General features: G+C 34.1%; 1 protein-coding gene across 2 annotated transcripts in view; it reads right to left on the bottom strand.

Annotated features, from left to right (window-relative positions):
* Window positions 1–26,709, bottom strand: part of KLHL1 (kelch like family member 1) — a 300,186-nt gene that overhangs the window by 175,808 nt on the left and 97,669 nt on the right. For both annotated transcript variants that reach the window (XM_003789731.1, XM_012805104.1), the window contains 2 exons: window positions 25,268–25,404; window positions 12,260–12,456 (listed from right to left, as the gene is read on the bottom strand). In XM_003789731.1, the coding sequence (XP_003789779.1) occupies window positions 12,260–12,456; window positions 25,268–25,404 (334 nt within the window). The remainder of the gene's footprint in view (window positions 1–12,259; window positions 12,457–25,267; window positions 25,405–26,709) is intronic.

Below are 26,709 nucleotides of genomic sequence, written 5' to 3'. Positions count from 1 at the left end.
TTTTTAATTTTAGGGATGCATAACAGTTATACATATTTATGAGGCACATGTGATATTTTAATATAAACATAACATGTGTAATTATCAAATCTGGGAAATCAGGGTTTTCCTCACCTCAGACATTTATCACTTCTTTGTGTTGGGAACATTCCAAATTTTCTCTTCTAGGTATTTTGCAATGTATTATTGCAATGAATAATTGTTAACTATAGTTGCCCTATTGTGCTGTGGAGCACGTAACGTATTCCTTCTATGTAATTGCAGTTTGGTACCTAATAATCAACCCCTCTTCATCTCTTTTCTTACCACCACTTTTTCCAGAATAAGATGTTTAACAGAGTAATGACCTCTAAGCAGAATGGGAATAAATCAGTTTCAGGATATAGTAAGGGAGAAAGAATAGTAATGAAGGCTTCCTTAAAACTCAAGGTCAGAGAGACTTTCAACAAGAATATATTCATTAGTGTTAAACACTGATGAAAATTGGGACATAAAAATACCATTAGATTTTTAAACTTGTCACAGCCTTTCTGTGGCTTGGAGGAAGTGGTTCCTTACTGTAATGGAGGTTCAGGCGTGTTTACGTTGGTGGTGACATAGTTGAAGGGGCAGGTGCTGGGGTCCTTGTCATACGTGATTGTAGAGAAAGCTCACAATTTTAATGGTGTCTATTATAGGCCAGGTGTGGGTGGCTGATACCTATAATGTTAGCACTCTGGGAAGCAGAAGCAGGTGGATTACTTGAGATCAGGAATTCAAGACCAACCTGCACAAAAGCAAGACCACTGTCTATATTAAAAACTAGAAAAATTAAAAAAAATAGAAAAAATAGATGGGTGTTGTGATGGGCATCTATAGTCCCAGCTACTCAGGAGGCTGAGGCAAGAGGATCACTCGAGCTGAAGAGTTTGAGGTTGCTGTGAGCTATGATGATGCCACAGCATTCTACACAGGGAAATAGAATGAGACTCTGTTTTAAATTTAAAAAAAAAAAAAAGGTGCCTGTTATACATCAATCTAAAATTATACAACAGTTTAAAGGTGCTTTTATTTTACACGTATTTTTAAAGTGCTAATTTTAACAAATAGTATTTTCACTATTATCACTATTATATTACTTTTTGAGGTGCTTTTAAGAGGTACTCCTGGGAAGGGAGATGTATTTAAAGCATTAAAATAGTTGAGGAAGAATCAGGCCCTAAGGAGGAATGTCAGTGGGAGACAATAGAGTTCAATAGTCTTGTACCTAGTTTATTTATTTTTATTAAATCATAACTGTGTACCCAGAATAAAGAAGGGAAGAGGAGGGTGAGGGGACGGCAGAGGGGGGGACGGCAGAGGGGAGGCCAGCTGGAGGGAGGTAATTAACAGTCCAAGCATAATTTGAATTCTGGCTCTACCACTTATTAGCTGAGTACTGTGGGGTGAGTTAACATTTTTTGTGCTTCAAATTTACTAACTGTAAAGACACTGTCTCACAGCATTGTTGGGTTTAAATAGTTAATAAAACATATCCTAAAACATTTAGAATATTGCCTTTTTTACAGTAATCTATAGTTATAAATATTACTATTTGAATCAAATTATAAAGACACTGTTATTTCTTTTATCCTGCCTTGCTGCTCTCTATTTTGTAAGAAATATTATGCGGCATTTGTACATAAGACACATGGATGACAATCATTTTAATGTCATGGAAACATTGACACGTACCATTGAAGACTTATCTAATTTTCTAGGGGACTTATAGCTTTGCCTGACTTACCACCTCTATTAATTAGGGCCTATGCTTTGTGAAATTATACATTAATTCGCAGAATATTGAGAGTCGCAAATGATGTCTGCCTTGTGAAATATATAAACTCTAATGTTCAAGGTTTTATTGCCTTCCATGACATTAACCAGTTTTGTCTTTAACTTTACAAATTTATTTCGGCAATCATTGTTTTAATTAAATCATAAATGCATAGATCATGTATACTTTAATGCATGTATGTGGTACAATGTGCTGATTTCATATAGAATTAGGTTTACATCACACTGATTAATCTCATCTCATGTACTTAATTATTGTGTTAAGACATTTATATCTATACTTAATAAATCCAACAAGTACCTTGCATTATGCACCATAGGTGTGATCCTACTATTCACTCTCCCTCGATCTGACCTCCCTCTTCCCCTCAGAGAACTCAAGCTTATTAATAAAAGAAGAACAAGTAATCCCATTTCATTGTGGGCAAGGGACTTGAACAGAAGTCAAGTTATTCTCTGAAGAAGATAGCCGCATGGCCTACAGACACATGAAAAAATGCTCATCATCTTTAATCACCAGAGAAATGCAAATGAAAACCACTTTGAGGTATCATCTAACTCCAGTAAAATTGGGTCACATAACAAAATCCCAAAACTACAGATGTTGGAGTGGATGTGGAGAAAATGGAACACTTCTGCACTGCTGATGGGAGTGCAAATTAATACGTCACTTTTGGAAAGAAGTATGGCGAATACTCAGGGATCTACTGAGTATCAAATACTCCATTTGATCCTGCAATTCTTCTAGTAGGTGTATATCCAAAAAACCAAAAATCACTTTATAACAAAGATATTTGTACCAGATTATTCACTGCCACTCAATTCATAATAGCCAAGTCATAGAAGAAGCCCAAGTGTCCACCCATGAATGGATTAATAAATTGTGGCATATGTATACCGTGAAATATTATGCAGCCTTAAAAAAGATGGAGACTTTACCTCTTTTACATTTACATGGATGGAGCTGGAACATATTCTACTTAGTAAAGTATCTCAAGAATGGAAGAAAAAATATCCCCTGTACTCAATACTATTATGAAACCAATTTACAATCACTCACACTTTCATATGAAGAATAGATCACAACTATGGCCCAGGATGATGGAGTCAGCATTATTTTTGGAGTGATTTTGGTCTCCTTAAATTTTTATTATTGTCCTGTCGTTACTTTCATTTAATGTAAGTATGACATAAATAAATCATTTGGTCTTGTGTCAGTATTCATTTGTGTGAGTTTATGGTTTTCACTTTGTCTTACAGTCATAGTATCACTTCTTGAAAATGTAGACCCTGTTGTTTAGAAGTCAGCCACCTACTTTCCACCTCATAGAGCAGTATATTAAAAACAGTCAAATGCAACATGCATGCCCTCACATAGCACACCTCCTTTCAAGTGAGTCTGTAGAACAAATTCCTCCTCTTTTAAACCTACATAATATTTTACAAATTGTAAATACTATATAAATGAAAATTTATGTTTAATTATTATATTAATCTTAATAATTGTAGCTTTTTGGTCTGATGTAAGGAAATACCTTCAAACTTCCCAGACCATATGTTTTCTGTGATGTAGAACTGACATCCTCATTCCAAGGGTAGCACACTGCCCACACCTACCCAGTTAGAAGTGCATCTGAGGGGAAATCAAGGAAGAGTACATGGCTCAGGTTATGAAATTTATTGATTATATGGCATGAAAAAGGCATGTTAAATATTATGAGTTTTTAAAATAGTTTTTGTTGGAAAATGAATTGCCATTTTTAACAGTCCAAGTAAAAAGCTCTGGGGCATCTAGAAAACAAGAACTTCTATTCTCTTATAAAACATCTCTTGTCCATGGTTGAGAAGACTTAACATTAAGATAAAATTGCTCCCAAATTATCTATAGATTCAATGCTGTTCCTATCAAAATCTCAACTGGCTTATACATAGAAATTGACAAGCAAATCCTGAACGTCACATGAAAATACAAGTGACCAAAAATATTGATAACATCTAGAATAAGAAAAAAGCCAAAGCAACTTGAATAGAACAAAATTGGAAAACTTGTACTTCCCAATTTCAAGATTTGCCATAATTTAGGGCTCCAGCTCCATACGCCAGAGATGGCAGGTTCAAACCAAGCCCCAGCCAAAAATTGAAAAAAAAAAAAAAATCTCAAATGCCTTCAGAGGTCAGGAAGATAACAGGAAGATAATGTAAGATTTTAAAACAAATTAGGTACAAAAATAAGACTACTGGCCTAAATTAAAACAGAAAGATGGAAACATATTCAGGACAAAATTGACAAATAAAAGAATGCAGCCTAGATTCTGAACCATGGTTTAAAGGAAGGCTGAAGAAGTTATCTTAGTTAGTCTATGTATCCATTGAAATCACTTCCACAGTATGTATGCCAAGGTTTTGGCCATTTTCACCTTTTTAAACTTTTTTGGTAGTCTATCATAACATAAATTGTTTTAAAATTGAACTCTAAGGAATGTCATAAATTTTAAGATGTTATTAATAAATATTTAGGTCACAATATTTTATTTAATTACCAACATATTCAGTTTTTTTTTTCCTTTGGTCAGTAAGATAATCTATCATACTAATGTAGTTTACAACTGTGAATAAGACAGGTGCAGTATGTTACCTCATGTAGTCTAGCTCTTAATGTTAAGTAAGAGTTACTTACTTACTTAATGTTAAGTAAGTAAGAGTCTAGCTCTTACTTAACATGTAGTTAGCTTAGTGCTTAACTTTAATATACTTAGAATAATTTGGGGTTTAGGGTAAATGTCTAATATTCTATTAGAAGTGACTTTTTCCTTGGGTGTTAAAAGACTTTACAAATAAATTTATGTAATCCTTCCTTAAGAGTGCAGATGCCTGATTTCTACTAAGTGCCTGTAACAAAGGGCAGACCGGTTTCCCCTTCAGGCAAAAGATTGACTTATCGTGTTTCTTTTGTACCATAATCAATCCCTCTACCTTTTATTCCTCTTAAAAAAGATTACTGTTAAAGATCTTAAGTAGAGTCCTTAGTAGAGAAATGATACTGTAAGAAAAATCTAGAAAGTGAAGCATAGAATGAAATTATTGTCATGCATCACTTCATCAGAAAACATAAATATTTTATCTCAGTTCATAAGGTGTAAATTAGTATAATAAAGTGAGCTCTTCATAGGCATAAAACTGATGATTTGCTTCTTATATGAATAAAAGCAAATTATTGATTCCATTTGTTGAAGACTGTGCTTTGTAAAATGAAAGGACCTTGTAAGCAAACTTTCTGCCTTTCTTCCTCTGACATCTCAAAGGAGGACCCCTTGAAACTCCTTGAATAATGTAACAATTATTACTTTCCATAGAAGGGAATACTAAAGATTAAAAGACGGAAATCACTAAGTACTTAGGGACTACTTGTAAATTCAAACCTATGTTTTTAGAATATGTTTAAATATTAATGTTTCTTCTTGAATCTTTGTTAAGTTATATTGTTGCCACATCAACTTGAAGCATGGCAACTCTTACAAATATTTCAATGTGCTGGACCTAATTCACCTTCAATAGATTTATTTGCATTGGGGGTGGGTGTGTGTGGTTTTAAGGACTGAATGCTATATTCTTGCATTTTATAAAGAGCTAGAAGAAATAACATTTTTAAAAAGTGAAAGTGAGGACAAGGATTTTACCAATGACTCTGATTTAAAGCAAAAATAAAAACTGCCTGGAAAAAGTTGTCAAGAACTCCTGAAGATCTAAAGTAATGCTTGAGTAGCAATAGCTGTGTGAATTTGATTCTGATAGTAAAAAAAGAAAAAAGAACAGTCTATCTGATTTGGAGAGAAGGAAAAGTGAAAAGGAAAACAATAAACAAAGGAACAGGGTGACTTCCTTTCTGCTGCGGCTTCTGCCGCCTCTTTGATCAATAAACCTCAGCGGCAGCTGCCCTCCAAACTGCTCATTATACTTGCCCTCGTCTTTTTATTTTGTATCAACGTACAATGATATTCTGAGAATGAAATTTTGATAATTTTCAGCTTGTCACTTGTATGTAACTTAGACTTGTCACTAAGATCTTGAATGCATCGGAGACACGGGATGGAGTCACCTGAAGTGATGAATAAAAAGAAAAGACATTCAAATTAATTTTAGCACTCATGTCTCAACGGTAATCTTTAGAAATATACGGGTGAAATGACCGTCATTTTGTCAACTTAGAAAAGGATATGTGAAGTTAAATTGTACGTGTTCTTCCAAAACTAACTCTAATTTATGGCTTAGGAGAAGAGAGATTTTGGTAAAGATAAAAAGCCTCCTGCTAGCTAGAAACCATGAGAAATGTCAGGTGTTTCAAAACCATGAACAGAAGCCATGTAATTAAAATGTGTTTGTTTTTGCAGGCATCGTCCTAGTGGCTCTGAAGGGCAGGTGAAGGATGTGTATAATTTTCAACCTCTACCAGACTCTGAAAGGGCAGCTTCTCTAACACTGACTTTGAAATGCTTTAGACTCCAGGTAACTGCTTTCCACCTCTCGAGCTTCTCGTGAACAAAGTAGCTTCTAATTAGTCCTACTGCCACTGTCTGTGCTTTCGCCCTAAAACTAATGAAATGTTATAAATCATGCAGGTAGCACTCGGCAGAAAATAAGGGTGGAATGAAGAAGAAAATGATGGAAAAAAAAAACAAAAGCTAAAACTAAAAAAGAGAACAAACTGAGATTCTTCAGAGACTCCTTTGCTCTCATCTCTGTTTCAGTTTTGCAGTATCCATTTTTCTGAAAGCAATCCATGCTTTATACTTTAGAATCAAGAATCAAGAATCTGACTTAGTATTATGGGAAAAATATAATGATTGTATATTCTTTAGCACATAAAAAGGCATGAAATTTGTAGGAAGGCAGTACTGGGTTTAATACCCATTCCAGCGTGCTCTATCTATGAATCCTGAAAAAATTATTTAGCATCTCTGAACCAGAGTTTTCTCATTTTTAGAATAGAAATAACTAGTACATGCTTTGCAGGAATTCTGAAAGGAACAAATTCAGTAAATATGTTTAATACCTAGAACAATTCCAGATACATATTATAAATCGTACTTGTGGTGCCATCAGCACCAGTAGTGGTTAGCTTTGAACTCAGTGGACCTGCTGTTTATATACTGGCAGAAACGAGAGTGAATTTGCTTTCTCTTTTTCTTTCTCAGTCTGTGCGTGTGTGCGTGCGTGTATGTGTGTGTGTGTGTGCGTGCGTGTGTGCACAGCGGGAATTATGGGTACGCATATGACCCCACAGTGACGCACTCTATTCTTGATCCCTCCTCTTGTTTCTCATACCAGTCCGATGAGCATCTTAAAATTATATATTTTGGTCATTACTTGATTAAAACACTCAGTAGTAAACCAGTATACTCAAGAGGAAAACCCAAATCTGTAACTAAGTCTCCACAACCCTGCAAAATTTGATTCTGCTGAACTCTCCAGCCTCATAACCTACTTTTTTTCTTCTTCACCGTCCATCTCATCTCACTTGAATTTCCTTAAACAGAACAAGCTCTTTGCCACCTCAGATCACTCGTATATCCACCTTCCCTGTCAGCAGCATTCCTTAGACAACTCTGTACCTGGCTAATTTTCCTTCATCCTTTACAATTCCTTTAAACATCACTTACTTGAGGATACTTTTCTGTTTAACTCTCTTTTAGCATCTTATAATTTTTCCTGGTAGCATTTTATATATGTATATATATAGCATACACACACATATAATTGGGCATATATAATAATTATTTATAGCGATAATTTATTTTCATTCAACATATTAACTTTGACTCTACCAGCAATATCCTATCTACTTTGTTCACCATTGAATTTCCTGTGCCACGTAATGAGAGCATCCTGACCCTGACTACTGGTCCCTAGTAATCAACAGTCACCTCACTTATTCATTCAACAATTACTACACTGTACATTCATTTATCTAGCATTTAGGTTATAAAAATTTAAAAGAAGATACCAAGAACCTACTATATTAAGCTACTGTATTATTTATATACAATAACAAAAGCATATAAATAACATAAAGCCAGGGACTAATGAGTACTGCAAGATAAACAAGTGTAAGGGAGCGTTTTCAGGGTAGTGTCACTTTATACAGAATATTCATAGAAGAAATCTCTGTGCAAGTGACAATTGAGCAGAGTTCTGAATGAGACAGAGGAAAAGAGCTGTAAATTTTTGGTGGAAGGGTATCTCCAGCAGAAGGAAGAAAGACCAAGCACAAAGGTCCTCAAATGATATTATTTGTAATATAGTCAAAAAACAGTAAGAAAGTCAGTGTCACTAAATCTCTGTGAGCAGGGGAAAAAATGGCAGAAAATGTTACTGGGAAGAATAGCAGAGGTAAATCATAAGTAGCTTTGTGGAATGAGTGAATTCAAGACTGCTGGAATTCACAATTCTAAAAGAATTCCCCTCCAAAAATGGGAATCGATGAATATTTTATAATGTACTTGTTGCTTTGTCAGGATAAAATAATTTGGCAAAAATTACTTATTGTCGGTCATAATGGAATTTGCAATATATTTATGAAGACGAGTCACAAAGAATAAAAAAAAATTGTATAAGAATGTTTATGAAATTACATAGTCCCAAAGAAAGGAATGTTACGATTTCAAATGAGGGAGAGAATTCCATAAGAAGTTTAAAGATATTTCTTTGGCCTGAATACACTTAAATTTCAAAGTGAGAGGTTATTTAGAATTTGATATCTGAGTAAAGTGTGAGCAAATGTACCACAAAGGTGTAGGAGGAGTGAGATCAATTCCACTTAAGTTTTTTTTTTTATTTTATTTTATTTTATTTTTTGAGACAAAGTCTTACTATGTTTCCCTCGGTAGAGTGCTTGCATTACAGCTCACAGCAACCTCAGACTGCTGGGCCTTAGCCATTCTCTTGCCCCACCTCCCAAGTAGCTGAGACTACAGCACCCACCACAATGCCCACCTATTTTTTGTTGCAGTTGTCATCATTGTTGTTTAGCTGGCCTGGGCCCAGTTCAAACCCTCTAGCCTCGGTGTATGTGGCTGGCACCATAACCCCTGTGCTATGGGTGATGAGCCAATTCCATTTAATTTTTAAGGAAAACCACCTGCGCAGTGCTTTGGAAGCTAAGGTGCAGGACTGTGCATACTGGAATGCGGCGGTTGAACCTGCGGCATTGGATTACATATTGAAGATATTACTGAAAAAGAAACGACTCTATGATTTAAGTTTGATCTAAGATTGTGCAAAGGGAATTGGAGTCTACCGCTCTCCAGCTTCACTTCCACATGAATTGTTCTCAAGAACAGTATGCACAGATACTGTGTTGCTTAAGAACATCCAGTTGGCCCCCAACAACTGCCTGAGTGAAGTAAACAGTTTCAAGGAGTCGCTTGGAAGTTATTCCTCTTTTCCTTTCCCCTAAATATCTGCCTGCATGTGCCTGTAGACAGTAATGGCTGATTCTTCTCTTTCACCTTCCATCTCTTGCATGAATTGGCAAATTCTAACTCAGACCATCTGGAAAAAGGATTGATGAAAATGGGGTTCCAGGGCTTTCCTCCAAAAGGTAGAGCTGACTTTGGAGTGAAGTGGTAACTGATGATCGGTGGAAACAGACAATTGAGCAGAGAAGGAAAGAGCAGAGGAGAGAAGCCCTCATGACATCGCATCCATCTTTACTAAGAGCAAGTCAATTCTAAAGTTATGCTTTTATAAACTAATTTGAACAGAGAACTGCATTACTAAAATACTAAAAAAGGGAATGAAAAACATTTAAATATTGCTGTGTTAAGCACAATGCTATTTTACCAACTACATGAATAGCTAGCTATTTTCATTCCCTAATTGTATTCGTTCACAGGTAACCATTTGTTTCAACTTTTCTTCACCCTTCTCATCTATTTTACAGTAAGAAATTCAGAGGTAAGCACAGGTTTCATAATTAATCAGGTACAATGAGACTATTTCCTTCAATGATTTTGGTGCTATCTTTATGTTCATGCAGCAGCCAAAACTTTGCACTAATGCTTTAGAATTAGTTCCACACTGAGGCCTAATATTAGCTTACAATCAAAATTTTCCAGTGTTTTGCATATGAATCACTGCCAAGACGAGTCACCTTCCCTGAATAGATTTTGGAATCATTCACACAAAATTGATAACTGATGCCAAATAAATAATAACATTTCCAAATTAGACACAGAAAATCATGTAGATAGCAAAGGACTATGAAGTTATAGTCTGGACATTAAAATCAGATTCGTATCTAAAGATTTTTGGCAAGGAATTGATTTCTTTGAAAAAGCGTTACTTATGTACTAAACAATCAAACACATAATTACAACCAAGAGAGAAGTTAATTCCATCCCAGATGTAGTGGGAAAACTGGAGTGATTTGCTACTAAGACAGTTAAGTAGGAAAAACATCATAGTACAATATGTTGGCTTTCAAAGCACAGATTGCTTAGTGTAGATAAGGGCATGTGCCTGATTAGACAAAGATCACGGGCAAATATGTGATGGGAAGTCATAATATCAGATGAATTGTAAATTATTAGAATGAAGGACAAACAGAGATCTAGGAATATAACTGGTCAATAATTTTTCTTCTCTAAGGTAGTGACCATGAACTTCTACAGAATTCTGGAGCTTCACATTTCCAAAATTATTGGAATAACATTTCCAAAATTATAATAACAAAACACATAAGCTATGGACAGTCTCAGAAGAAAATTAATACAAGGTCATTTGGAATAAAAATGTCCTTGAACTATTCTATATTTCTGTTATGAATACATTTTTCCATAAATTATACTTTATTGCAGTCTCTAAAGAGAGAAATGCTGTTACTTTGTATGATAAATTGTGGAACAGCCCAAGCAGCTGTGAGGAAAACATTTTTATTACTAAATTAATAATTTCAAACTAGACCAGAAGGGACCATTATCCCTCTGGATATGGAGGCATATTGTTCTTTGGCTTCGCTAAGCCAGGAACTCCTGAATGTAATGAAATGTGCCTAATTAAATGACAGCGGCTGGACTTTGATATTTTGGTTGATGAATGATTTGTTTACATTGATTTTATATGGTTCATATCATTTCAAAAGTAGTATCGTGTCTGTCATCCAATATTTCCAAAGAAGGATTTGGCAATACAATTATAAAATCACGTATCTACTTTTTATTTCTACATTTTTAATCTAATGTATTAATCTGCTTAAATAATTAAGAAAGAAAATAAAAATTATATTGAAACTCTGTCTCAAAATAACAATACTGTTAAGTGGTTGACTTTCATTAGTAATTTGCAAAAGTGTAACATTTCAAAATATGACTTTTGAAATAAATAGCAATCATTACACTTAATGATATTCATCTCATATAAATTCTTCATTTGAGTTCAAAAGAAAAATTTCTATAAAGTTTATAATTAGTTGTTTCAATAATGATATTCAAAAAGTAACAATACTCAAAACAACAGCAATAATAATAATATTAGCAAATCTGGCTGGCATATGGAGCCTCTATGCCGACACTGTACTAGGTGCTTTTAGAATGATTAATTCTAGGTATATTATGTAATATGATAGGTATGAGACTTGCAATTGGTTACTCTATTCTATAATGAAAAAACTATTAAAAAACACACTCCAAAGTTCACACATTTAAAATTTATAGTTCAAAGGACTTTTGAAATCTCTCTAAAGCAGTTAAAAATACAGACATATATGAAATAAATACAAATAGAAATACTATATATACTGTGTGTATATGTTTGTGTGTATGAAAGGCTTTATTATAAGAATATTTACTGATGGATATTCATTCAATGTAAACTTTTTCATTGAGACAATAGTTTGGAAAGTCTAATTTACAAAAACATAGCTAAGCTGTGTTATATATTTAAATGTATTACCTTAGTAAAGGAGTTCCCAGGAATACAATACTCATTATACAAACAAACATTATATATGACTGTATACTATAAAAAATACATTATAACTATAATTTTTTTTCCATAAATCATAGTGGCCCGGCTATAGCAAATACAATATGCTATGATGAAGAGATTGAAGGAAAACTGTTAAGAAAATATTTTAACAAGGTACCTGCGGAAGTGGCTAGAACAAGATAGATATCCTAGGAACAATTTAAAAATATGGTTTAAAAATATGATTTAAAAATCCCTCAAAATTCCAAGTAGGCAGAATCCAGAAATTAGCAAGAAAGTCCATTAAACAGTGTCTTTTGTACTTTGAAATAGTAAAATATAATACAGCACATGGTATTCCCTCGTATAAAAAATGTGCCATTTTAAACATTAAAAAAAAGTTCAAAGTCATCACAGTAATTAGCTTCACCTCTGACAATATGGTGTGTGTGTCTATTACTAACATATTAAATTTCCTTACCATTGTGTAGCTGTGGGCCACCTTCATTAGTTCAATGCATCCTTGAGCGTCTGCGAATGCGCGGATTCCTAAACAGTTAGATGGATGTAGAAGCTTCATGAGGAAGTGGCAGCACACTTCTACCACCTGGGGAAGCTGCAGAAGGCACGCTGCAGCGAGAAGGTTCTCAATGGTGTCTTCCTTTAATTCCAAGCAGCCTAAACATAAGTGAAGAGAATGTGAAAATCTTTTCAAATCATGAAATACTATGTGCCACAAGATTATTCCAAACATGGTTTTGCTAGACCTTCTCTAAACCGAGGTGAACCAAGACCTATACAATGCAGTGAAGGCCTGCAACTGTTTTATGCACTTTGAACTTCTAATTTCATGTGCCAGAAATACCCGTGTATCTTTGTTCTAGCTTCAACAAGTGCGTGTATGTGTGTTTGTGTTGCAGCTGCTAAATTGTTTGAGAACCACTTTCAGCCACCATATTTCACACCTAAAGCTTCAGCATGTATTAGCTAAGAATAAAAGCATTCCCCCACAGTGGCAATATAATTATTACACACACACAAAATTGATTCCATAGTATTTGCTGTAATGTACATTTCTCCAAACATTAAACGAGTTTGCTTTATGGCTTTTAATTATTATTATTTTTTTAATTTTGGTCACTAATCAAGGATCACACATCAAATTTACTTGTTACACATTCCTTTGGTTTCCTTTAATCAAGAACAGAATTGGTATTGGTGAAAAAAAATCAGATGAGTTGTTTATCAAAATTTCTCGTTTGGGATTAAATCCCATGATTAGATGAGATTTTTTTTTTAATTTCTTATAGCATAACTGTGTACATTAATGCAATCATGGGGTACAATGTGCTGTTTTCATGTACATTTTGAAATACTCTCATCAAACTGGTTAACATAACCTTCATGTCATTCTCTTAGTCATTAAGTTAAGACATTCATACTCTGCTTTCACTTGTACCCTTGTAAGATAAACCATATAGGTGACCCCAGCAATCACCCTCCCTCCCCCATCCACCCTCCTCCCCTCCTGTGTCCCACTCCCTTTTAGGCAGGGACACTGTACAGTTGATCTGGACTTTTCTCAATGTCTAACCAGGAATCATGATATTAATGTGTCCCATTGTGGATAGGGCTACGTTTGGCATCTTGGTGAAGGACGTATCTACATATTTCTTCATTTTAAAGAAACATATTCCTTAATAATTGACTAGTAATTTGTTGGGTGACAAATGCCTTTGCTTTCAAGCATGACCTTTTACTTACATTATAACTTAACGTATTTCTTAGATAAAGAATATTTCATTTTATATTTCACAAAAAAGTTAAAACAGAAGAGTAATCTAAAGTTATGCTCTCAGGCATAGCAAATGATTTGCTAAACAAAAAAAAAAAAAAAGAAAAAAAAATAGAGTAGATAAGTGGAGGCCACAGTTGAATGGATCCGTGAATAGAGTAATATTAAGATATTATTATATATTAATTTCCAATTAAACTAGATACTCTATGGTTTTGATATAAAAGAGAGACACTTCACTAATAAAAACCAAAATAGTTATTTAAATTTTAAGAATTTAAATAACTCAGATGGATCCTGCTATTCAAATATTATCAAATACAGTAGTAGAAAAAGGAGGATCATAGAGGTCAGTTCATTAAAGGACATATTTTCCTCTAGTAATAAAAATCTTTGAGGTGTTTATATTTCTCATTATCAATAATATTATTATATAGTAATTTTGTTTAATAATATCATCAGCAGCAGTTAAAGGATTCATACTGACTTAAATAATTCATATCAGAACAAATTATTAATATATATTTTTAAATTTATGGAATACTATAGTAAGCATCAGAGAATAGCATTTTGTGGTAGTGAAACATATATATATATTTTTTTTTTTTTTTTCTTTTTTTTTTTTTTGAGATAGAGTCTCACTTTGTTATCCTCGGTAGAGTATCATAGCATCACAGCTCACAGAAACCTCAAACTCTTGGCAATTATCTTATGCAATTGTCTTGCCTCAGCCTCCCAAGTACCTGGGACTGCAGACATCCACCACAAGGCCTGGCTAAATTTTTGTTGTTGTTTTTGCAGCTGTCATCATTGTTTAGTTGGCGCAGGCTGGGTTCAAAACCGCCAGCCTCAGTGCATGTGACTGGCACCTGTAGCCACTGTGCTACGGGCACTGAGCCTGAAACCTATATTTTTATATCAATATTAGGTGATTTATAAAATGTATATCTTGTTATAAAAAGGAAGTTAAATAGAAAAGAATATGAACACATTGAAATTTGTTTTTATTTATAACTGATAATAACTATCACATTTGTTTATATATGTATGCACAATATTGTCATGATTTAAGAGCAACAAAAGAATTACATATAAATTGTTTAGTGTGCATGGTTGATGCTTCTTATCATAGATCTTGTGAAAGTCTAAATAAAAAGGATAAATGCCCCTGTTGTGCCTTTTACAGATTTTATTTTATTGTAATTTAGGAGAGTTACTTTCTTCTATTTAATTAACTATTTGTCTCAATAAAACTTGTGCAGAAAAGAATCAGGACAGAAGGCCTGAACTGCTAGTCTTGGAAAGTGGGTTTATAAGGTTTGCCCTTAGCGAGTGTCTGAGAATTTAGATTTGAAGAGCGCTTTTCCCATTAACTGGTAGGAATGGCTCACTGTGCACAAACTGTTTGTACAAACAGTATGATTGATACCAAACATCCCTTTTCCTTCTGGGGATGTGTAATTTTGGTTTGTGTCAGACAGAGACTGCCTATGTGATTAGCACCTAATAAAAACTCTGGGCACCAAATCTCTAATGAGATTCCCTGTTTGGCACCATTTCCTACACTTTGTCAGCTCAGTGCAGGTAAAAATAAGTGTGCCTTGTGGGAATCATTGAAAGAGAACCCAAGGAAGTATGAACCTGGTTTCCTCTGGGCTTCGCCCCATAGGCTTGAGGGGGCAGTGATCAGTTTGTTTTGCTTGGTTTTTTTTGCTTGTTTTACTTGTTTTCTCCCCTTACCCTCTGTGAATAGTATCAAATATATTATTGTCTCTATCAAAACATTAAGACAGTGTCTTGTTCTGTTACCCAGGCTTGAGTGCAGTGGTGTCATCACTGTCCACTGAAACCCCAAACTCTTGGGCTCAAGCAATCCTTGGACCTCACCTTCTTGAGTGGTTGGAACTACAGGCATGTGCTACCATACTCCACTAATTTTTCTATGTTTTGTAGAGACAAAGTCTCACCACATTGCCCAAGTTGTTCTTAAACTACTGAGCTCAAGCAGTCTTCCCGTCTTTGTCTGCCAAAGCTTATGAATTACAGACGTGAGCCACCAAGCCAGCCCTCCACAACATTTTAAACGGAAAATATCAACAGGAAAAACTCAAGTAAACAGCATTTGCAAAGATATGTGTTATTTAGAAACATTTATGAGGTTGGGGCTTCCGTTTCTTCTATTATAAAATAAAGGTGAATATTGTGAGGTATCGCCAAAATTCCTATGAAAATGTTAAATGTGTAATTTCTTAATAATCCTTCTTACTCAGATAAATAGAATAAAATTAGAATTAAAATTATAAGGTTATAAAACTATGAATGTCCCGGGCTAATGATGACACTTTTAATGGGCCTGTGATCAATCACAAACAATGCTACATTTGAGTATCATGTACATACTTTCCTCAGGTTACTCATAATTAATGTACAAGAATGTTAATGGTAAGAAAAAGTCAGATTTGATGGCATCGGGTACTAAGTCAATAGAAGACTTGGAATTTTACTCAATGTAGCAAGAGCTTAAGTTCATATAAGCAGCATTGCCTTTCATAGAAAGCAGACAAAATATGAATAACTGCAAATTTAGTAGAAAAGATGTTCATCCTGGTCTCACATTCCTGTAATTTTGTTGACTTGTGAGTTAAGGTACCATTTATTTCTCTGGCAATAGCATATTGACTACCTACTCATCTCAGAATGTTCTTGTAAGAGTCAATTAAGATAAAACATGGTATTATTAAAGAACATAATTCATAAGAACATAACTCAAATATATAAAGTAGCAAAATTGCAAAGACAGTGTTTATTTTTAAAAATTACCCTTCTACATGAATACATAGTCTTGACTACACATTAAAAATCCTATTGTGGTTTTGAGACGTGTAACAAATTGGACTCAAAATTAATAAATATTTGATGAGCAAAGTGACTATTTTCTCCCTAATTCTCAGTTTTCATCTTCATTTTTATAAGGGTGTAGGCAAAGATTTGAAGTAGCTTACAGAAATACATGCTCTGAACAATCATCGCAATGGAGTGCTTACCATGCGATGAACCTTATGCTAAGCCCGCTTAATGTATAAGGTCACTGACTCCTTAAACAATTAACTCACTTAAGGACTATTATCTTCCCTTTCTTCTAGTTGAAGAATTTTAAGTCTTTATAAAGCTAAATATGTGATCAAGAGCTAAAACGGTAACATGGAGGAGCCCAAGGGCTATTCACAGTATTTAATGGGAAACAAGGAAAAAGGTATATACCAATTATAATAAATGTCCAGCGATCAGAATGAACCCTGGTCTGATCTCATCACAATGAATTTTAGTGGAATATCAATTCTGGTGAAAACGAAAGTAAATTCAAGATTTCTAGTGTTAAATTCTACACACTATGTTGTATTGCCTCACGAACAAAACAATGAAGTGTATAAATATTTAAGATTTAAAGTGAAATACCTCTGAGAAAATATAGTCAAGCAGATGATGAATGCAGAATATATGGTGTATACCGTGTACATTTGGTGCAGTGAAACCTGATTCAGTCCTCAGCTTCTCAAAACCAGTGTAGAAGATAATGTCAACATTATAAGACAGAGAGCAACAAGATAAAATCCAAACAGATTTTTTAAAGAAACAAAATTGGTTATGAGACCCACAAGATTTTTCCTTACTTGGAAACCCAGAAAGTAATTGAGAATGATATTGAAGTAGATACATAACACTTATTACAAAGGTCATAAATATCACGATTCACACAGCTTTTTCTTTTGCAGTCAGTCTATAAAATCTCATAGCATAAAGCTAAAAGATATTGTTCAGTAACAATAACAAATATGTATATATTCATAAAATATAGATCATTTTTATTGCCTGTTTTGATACAATAATTTTCCTCAAATTAATTTCATAAGGTAGCATTTAACTATTTTGAGAGCAAGATAGTTTTACACAAACATGCACAAACACACAAACACAAACTTCCTTGCTGATGTTATGGAAAGGTAAGGATATGGGGACAATATATCACTGATTTTATTAACTCTATTTTGATTATTTTTATATTTTACTCCTGAATTTGAAGATTGTTTAAATATTGTATGAAAATTATTTTAACCAATATTTTAAACTAAAAAGTAATAATAAAATATAAAACTAGTTTTTGAAAGTTCAATTTCTTAAAATGAACATATAATTTTCCATTTTGCGATAGCCTGAAGTTTAAAACTAATATTCTGCTAATATGCTTGCATAATTCACATAACTTGAATTAAACCAATAACAGAAATGAAACAATAATTTACTTTTAATTACACACAAAAAATTCTGATCGGGGTTTGATGGCAAAGTCCAGGGTGAAAATATTGAGATACACTTTTTAATATTAAAGCAGAACTAAACATCTCAGCCCTAGATCACGTGTGTTTATCTCTTTCTAATGTCTGGCAGGAAGCAGAAGCTATCTTAACATTTCTTAGTATATATGAAGACTTTAATTAACTTCAGTGGCACACAAACACTTTTTACCAAGGAAGTTAACTCTTCAGTATGATTAAAGGTTTGCCATTTGGCAGTTTAATTTTCTACCCTCTTCTTAATACCATTACTAGATAGACAAGTTCCTTTATTTAAATCTTGTCCTTATCAGTTCTCTACAGGACCTGACAGTTTGTTAGTAACTCTGCAATTCCATCTCCCATATTTGTTAAAACTCTATTTTCTTACACATCAATGGCCACGGTATATTTTCAAGCATGTCAGGAGAGTGGGGGCTATGTAAGAGATAACCCAGGAGGAAATTTTTATCAGACTAACAGCAACTTTAAAACATAATGAACCTTAGTAAAGTCTTTTCAAATACATTATATTTTTTCTTATCTTTTTACAAGGCGATCATCAATCTTTGGACACAATTGAAATTCTAACGTGTGTGCGCTCATACTCAAAACCAATATAGTAGCTCGAACATTTGTTTTGTTCTACTTTCTAACGAGGAAATACTAGGCTGTGTATGTCAAAAAGTATGTTCCTACAAAAAGAAGATAATAGAACATAGGTTTTTAAAAACTATTATTTATTTATCTATCTATCTATTTGTTGAGATAGAGTCTCACTCTGTCGCCCTGGATAGAGTGCTGTAGCATCATAGCTCATGGCAACCTCAAACTCTTGGGCTCAAGTGATCCCCTTGTCTCACCCTCCCCAGTAGCTGGGACTACAGGCACCCGCTACAATGCCCAGCGAGGTTTTTCTATTTTTAGTAGAGATGGGCATCTCAGTCTTGCTCAGGCTGGTCGTGAACTCCTGAGCTCAGATGATCCACCTGCCTAGTCTTACAGAGTGCTAGGATTAATAGCAGTGAGCCACTGCACCAAGCCTGGGACATAGTTATTTTTGGAGCTAAATTTGAGAGTCTCTTAAAAGTAAGAGATATTTCTAATTCAGCGTATTGGTTTTTAGAGCCTATTATAAGACATAGTGCATAGCAGGCATATAGTAATACTTGAGAGTAATACAGTGCATTCACAAGACAAGGACCATTAGGCAATAATGCAGAGAATTGCAAGGCACTATTGCTACTTGAAAGAAGCTAGCATTATTTTTGGAGGAACTATGAATAGAATCCTTCACCAAATGATGGTATTGCAAGGTGGGAGTTAGTATAAGCTACCAAACTATTTTGAGAGCAAGATTGTTATGAGTTACTCCATTTAAATGTTGTTATACCTGATACTCTAAAGGGCAGCAATAAAGTAGAGAAAAATGTTCAATGACTAGGCTGCATGAAGAAATTTAGAGCCTTGAAGTACATATATGCACATGTGTACACACATGTGCATGTGTGCATACGTGTCCTCATATTAATTCAAAACAGATAAACACATTTGTGATTTATCTCACGAGGATTTTATCAATGCCTACTTGAAATATGAAATAAGTAATTCTTAAAAAATATTTTATACTTCTGCTTTGCATATGTTCAGCATAGAAAAATGTTTACCTATAAAAGTTATAATGTTCAAGATGGAGTAAAGTTCTATACATCTCTGACTTGCTAAGTGATAGGAAAGCAGTTACATGAAACAGTAAAGTCTCATTAATATTTTGTTCTGTCTTATGTTTCTGAGGATGACCATATGATAACTATAGTAGAATGTTGATTTCCTTATACCAAAAAAAGGCTTTATTGAAGATTAAACAAAAAATATCATAGTTCTTATTTCTAGATGATTAAAACTATAGAACAGAGACTGTATAACATGTGGGTTAATGTTTACCAAGCTCAAGTCCATTTGGCACGACATAACCCAGAATATGCCATTAAGTGGGCAGTGATACATAGATTTTCTTGCTTTAGAAAAAAAGTCAAAGAGATTTTTCACTATGCCCTGTTCTAATAATTCTCTGCATTAAATTTGTTTAAAGGTTTTTGCTAATTGAATTTGTACCCTATCAATTTTCATGCAGATGACTATAGAATTAATGATGATTTTATTTTCAATATTCTGACTTTTTGGTGATGTGAAAGTGATGTGCATTTAGCACACTCCTGTAGCTAAGATAGGACTATGTCCAGTTTAATCCATGAAAAGCTGAGGAGAATTTTTTTCATATTTGTAATTACAATGAGTACACGACAGTTGTGTGTATTTATAGGGTACTTGTGATGTTTTGATATAGGTGCACAATGTGTAATAATCAAGAAATCAGTAATCATGTTTAATATAGGCACACGATGTGTAATAAGCAAGTATCCATCTCTTCAGGATTTTATCATTTCTGTGTTAGGAACATTTCAATTCCATTTTTTTTAATTAAAGTATATCATAACTTATTGTTGACTATAGTCACTTTGTTTTACTATCAAATATCATTCATTCTGTCTAACTATATTTTCACTCTCTTTAACTGTCACCACTATATCAAACCCCCTCACACACACACCCCAAGCCTTCCTGGGCTCTGGAAGCATCATGGGAATTCTCATCTCTATGAGGTTAGTTATTTTAATATTTAGGTCTCATATATCCATCAGAACATACAAGATTTATCTTTCTGTGCTTGGCTTATTTCACTTAACATAACATTCTCCAGAAGTTTATCCATGTTGTTGCAAATGTCAGGATTTAATTATTTTTTTGGTGGCCAAATAATATCCCACTGTGTATATGGATCACATTTTCTTTATCCACTCATCCACTGAGAGACACTTCAGTTGATCCCTAATCTTGGTTAGTATGAATTGTACTAAAACAAATATGGGAGTGCAGATACTTTTTTCTATTTGCTCTATACAGATGGTTTTGGAGCTATACCTAGCGGTGAAATATCTGAGTCATACAATAGTTCTGTTTTTAGTTTTTTGAGGAACTGCCATAATGTTGTCCATAGTGGTTGAACTATTTTATTTTTTCACCAAGAGTGCAGGAAGGTAATATGATCTCTCTTTCTCTCTCTGTGTGTTTTGTTTTCTTTTGTTTTTTGGGGGAGAACAAAGTCTTCACTCTGTTGCCCTGTCTAGAGTGCAGTGGCATCACTATAGCTCACAGCAACCTCAGACTCGGGTTTAAGTGATCCTCTTGCCTCAGCCTCTGGAGTAGCTGTGATAACAAATATGCCAAGATGCTAGGCGAATATTTTCTATTTTTTTAGCAGAGAAAGGGTCCTGATCTTGCTCAAGGTGCTCTTGAACTCACTGAAACTCTCTGAAACCCCTGATCTCATTTTTACTCTAAACAAATTTGTTGGACTATGAATAAAGAATAGGAAATAAGGAGAGTGTTTTCTGTCTTAATATGAGAAAAATTTTACTATATAAAATTCTTTAAAAGAAAATCGGTCTCTCCTCAAATAAATTTTTTTTTCTATTTTTTTCATTGAGAGAGAGTCTCACTATATCATCTTTGGTAGAGTGCTATGGCATCACAGCTCACAGCAACCTCAATTCTTGGACTTAAGCAATTCTCTTGCCTCAGCCTCCTGAGCAGCTGGGTCTACAGGCGCCCACCACAACACGTGGATATTTTTGACTGGAGTTGTCATTGTTGTTTAGCAGGCCAGGGCTGAGCTCGAACCCTCCAGCCTCCGTGTATGTGGCTGGCACCCTACTCACTGAGCTACAGGCGCCAAGCCTCAAATAAAAAATTATTAAACAATAATCATTGAAGCTTACCTAAGTAGAGCATTCATTGCCAGCTGCTTAACTTACTTATTCTTTATCTTAATTTCTATGTCAATGAAATAAATTAGCTACTATGATTCTTTCAAATCTCACAGACATTTCAGAATTCATGAGAAATTCTAAGTAAGTCATTTTAAATCACTCTTACCCATCTGCATTAAACACAGTGATTCTATAGCTAAAAGTTAACTTTCAAGTCTTGACATAACTTGATCCTTCTTAGTTTCTCCAAAGCCTCTCAAACATTATTTTTTTTTTTCAAATGGCTTCCCTTTTACAAATATTCCTGCTAATTCATTTTTTTCTCTCTTCTGGCATGCATTTATTTTTATCTTTCTTTAAAGAAAAGTCTTAGAGATCAGTTAGCTGCCTCTCTAGACAAACATATAGAAGGATAACTCTTATTCTTCCCCGCCTGTACAATTGCTCACTTGATCTCTCCTATTGTTACAATTTGCTACATTTTATATACCAAAACAAAGAAATATGTTGTTTTATGACATACCTATAACTCTTCCAATAGCACTACACAAGATATTTGCTTGTCTAACACATTTCTATTAACTCATAATTGAAAATTTATTAACCACCCAGGGAAATACCTGTGTTGGAGCAAAGGCCAAAGTGGCCATTGCAGCAGAGAGGAGTTTTGTCTCCAGTCTGCCCTCTACAAAGCAGAGCCAAATCTGGGTCTTTGTATCAGCAGGGAGTTTTGAAACACCTTCCAACTTGGTGCAGCTGGATGCTGAGTGTCTTTTGACCTAGTTTTGCACAAAGGAAATGTAAGGTTGCCAGACCACGGAGACTGGAAGTGTTAGATCTATGTCCTTTTGTTGCCAGAAGAATCCCTAAAACGTTAGCTTCAGGAGTTGTCACATTCCTGGAACATTAATGTGACTATGTTTGCTACCTGTTGGCTCTTAGGCAGACAGTCCTTTATATCACTGTGTCAACTTGTATGTAGGTGGAAGTGGACCAGATTGGCCTTAATATTCCCTCCAATTTGACTAAGTCTTACAAAGCCTTCTTCCTGACTCCAGGCTGACCTTTCTTTCCTGGAGCATGCATCACTTTAGAAATCATGGAATTGTAAGTTTTTTCTCTATCCCTTTGAGATATGTCTTTTTTTAAAAACCTCTTGCCAGTTATATAACCCCGTAATGTTTTTCTCAAAGACTTGAGAGCCTTATCTTTGAAATATGAACATCAAGGGAGACAGCTCCTCTATCTCTCTCTGTCTGTGGGGTAGCCGAAGCCTCATTTTGGTGGTCACATTGCTTAAAGTTGCAAAACTACCCTTGCTTTTCCATTAATAAAACCAACTAGCAGACACAGATTGCCTGCATTTCCCTTTTCACTCCAGTATTTATTTATTTGTATTTTTTAATAGAAATTCTACATTTCATTTTATTTTACTTTTTAGTGTTGGGGAATCATTGAGGGTACAATGAGCCAGGTTATACTGCTTGCATTTGCTGGGTGAAGTTCCTCTATTAATAGTGTTCCACCCCCAAGAGGTATGTCACACACCGTGGCCCCATACCTCCCTCCCACCTTCCCTATCTTCCCTTCCCCATCCCTTCCCCCCACCCCCATGTACTAGCATCCATGTTTCAGCAGAGTTAATTTCAGACTGAGTTTTGGTTTTTCTCCCCTATTGAAATATAGCCTTGAATATAGTCTTGCTTACATGTTTAACTTTGCCCAGGGCATTTTTTACTTTATCAAAATATTAATAAAAATGGTTGAAACCAGAAAAATGTCTATGTTCCAATACATTGATGTTTTGAAATTCAGAACGCAGAGGGTGTGTGCTTTTCTTTTCCAAGAAGTTTCATATACTAAATGTTACGTTAATGTGGGGCACACCTTGCCATGACAGCGAAATCCTTAAAGAGGACAGATTCCCAAAAGTCCCTAAGCCTTTTGGTTGATCCTCACAGTAGTCCAATGGCTGATCTTCACAATGCCATCTCTTGTTCCCTGTTTAAAAGAAATACTGCATAAATATTTCTTAACTAGGATCCTGCTGCTTTGAGAATCATGGCCTACCCTGCCTTTCTCTCCACAACTCCCATTGGGATTAAGAACTCAGGGAAAGTGAACTACATGCCGTTTCTAAAAAATATTACATCAAACCAACCATCAGTCCATTCTATTTGTCTTCACTCCTCCCTCAAGATTTTATTATCTCCTTTTCTCCTGTTACTATTCTTTAATAGTTACTTAGAAGTTATAAATGAATGTAAACCCTGATAAGGCTGTTTTAACATTTGGCATTATATGTGTATAATAGTTATTCCCTCATCTAACTCATCACTGGATGTGTGAGCTTATGGAGGGCAAATAAATGACTTATTTATTAATTTACTCTCTAGGTATCTGGCACCTGTACATGGAGAATTTTCAACAAATGTTTGCTAAAAGGCAAACAATATTATTTGTATGTATTAAATATAACAAGGTGTAAAAAACAATAAAAATGTCAAACCATTTGATTTTAAAAAGCTTCAAAGATATTATTTTCACAACTCTAAATACTTTTGTTGTTTCAACTAAATTTATGAAGTCCACATTAAATATTTTTAAGAATTTTTAACATTAAAACAACATATCACAGGGAAAAGAAGTTATCTGAACATATCATTTCCAAAAGGAAAGATAATTAGGATCTCTTTTCGATACAAGTATGGACATAATTCATATATTTTCTCCAAAATTTTTCCATTAACTATGTATTTATTTAAATAAATAATTCAAAAAACAATAAAAAGTCAACCCATTTGATTTAAAAAAGCTTCCAAGATATCATTTTCACAACTCCAAATATTTTTGTTGTTTCAACTAAATTTATGAAGTCCACATTAAATATTTTTAAGAATTTTTAACATTAAAACAACACATCACAGGGAAAAGAAGTTATTAGAACATATCTTTCCAAAAGGAAAGATAATTAGGATCTCTTTTCAATACAAGTATGGACATAATTCAAATACCTCTCCAAAAATTTTACATTAACTATTCATTTATTTGTATAGGTCTATTTAAATCTCCTGTAGAAGAAAGTGGTGAATATGTATGCACGCATACATCTGTGATTTTAGTGACAAATGTATTCTTTCTTTTTGAGTCAGAGTCTCACTTTGTCACCATTGGTAGAGTGCCATGGCATCATAGCTCACGGTAACTACAAACTTTTGGTCTCAAGTGATCCTCTTGCCTTAGCCTCCCAAGTAGCTGGGACTATAGGTATCTACCACAACACCTGGCTATTTCTAGAGATGGGGTCTCCCTCTTTCTAGCTCAGGCTGCTCTTGCATTCCTGAGCTCAAACAATCCACCTGCCTCAGTCTTCCAGAGTGCTGGGATTATATGCATGAGCCACTGCACCTGGCCTTAAATAGTCATTAATTGAAAAAAATTATAAAATATAAGATTTTAAGCTTTATCCTTTACTCAAAGGAAATGAACTACAATTCACAAGACCTAAATGGTATGACTTTTTTTTACAGTACCTGTATATGCAAACTGGACAAGGTCCCAGAGGGCGTTGGGGTCAATGCCTTCCATCTTGATCTCATCTTGTTTGGCTTCACAAACATCACTTGTAAACATGGCAGCAAAATAGTCAGAGACTGAACTCAGAACGAGCCTGAAAGAGTCACAGCATCTAATTTAAGCCACAAATATTAAACATAAAAACATTAAATGTCAATAAGAATGCAAAGCAGAACAAAAAAAATCAATGCTTTATTTCTTTATTGCCTTATGTATTATACTTTAGGAAACTGATCCAGGATATCCTGGTCTACCCATTGGTCACAAAGCATTCTCCTGTGTTTTCTTCTATCATTTTAAAGATTTTTTTTTCTTTCATTTTTAGGACTTTAATCCCTTTGAAGAAGAATCAAATTTTATTCTCTCCGTATATTATCTAACTCACTACTAGCAATGCTGATTACCCCACTGAATTATGGTCCTAAGCCCATCATTAATTTTAGTCCTGAATATATGTTGATGCATCTGATATTTTTATTATATTTTTGTTATTTATCTGTTCTTGTGCTAATAAAAATAATCTTTTTAATACTATGATTCTAAATAGGTCCTTATAACCAATAAGGCAAATTATTTCCTTTTCATTTAATTATTATTACAATGTTATTCTTTAAGAAGTTTTAAACTTTCAAGTTTCAGGTAATTTTGTTATGTTTTTTTTTTTAAATAATTCATACGTAATCCTGATCAAAAGTATGCTGACTTTTGTTTTTTTCGGAAGAGCTGAAATATCTATCATGTAAAGTTATCTGATCCAAAAGTATAAAATATCTATCCGTGTATTCAGGATTGCTGTGTCCTCTCTTTTTGAACTTTAAAGTTTTCCCTAAAATTGCTTTATTTATTCTTGGTTGATTCCTATATGGTTTACCTTTGTTGGCATTAGGTCTACTGCCTTTGTTGTATTTTTCCATTAGAGTTTATTAATTAAAAGTTTCATAGGCCCATTGTTTGTCTGGCACATTTGGTGAATTATTTTACTAGTTCTATTGATTCTCCTACTTTTTCTTTCCTTTAGGAGGATGACTATCTCATCTGACATTAATGCTATTTTGACCTATTTCTCTTCATTCTCCACAACTCATTTCCTTTCCCTTTTCTTACAATGTCCTTTACAACCTCCAGTGCTGTGCTAAGCAGTAGCTACGTCACAGAAGCAAAGTTTGAGTTTTTCTCCATATTAAAAGGAATGCAACTGAAATTTCTCCCTTCAGTATAATATTTCCTGAATGTATTCAGTATATAAGCTTTGCTAAATCAGGAAGACTCCTTTAATTTTCAGCTTTTCAAAAACCTTTTATAATATATGGGTATGAAAATTCATAATTTTGTAAATAAATTTTTCTCAGAAGCAAAGTTGTTTTTAGGATTTTTTTCGCGGATAATCATAAAAGAAATA

This window comes from Otolemur garnettii, unplaced genomic scaffold (assembly GCF_000181295.1).
Source record: "Otolemur garnettii isolate 467f Iridium unplaced genomic scaffold, OtoGar3 scaffold00036, whole genome shotgun sequence".
In the NCBI taxonomy this organism is placed as follows: domain Eukaryota; kingdom Metazoa; phylum Chordata; class Mammalia; order Primates; family Galagidae; genus Otolemur; species Otolemur garnettii.
The sequence above is the reverse complement of the archived record's forward strand: the minus strand, read 5'-3'. Positions and strand labels throughout refer to the sequence as shown.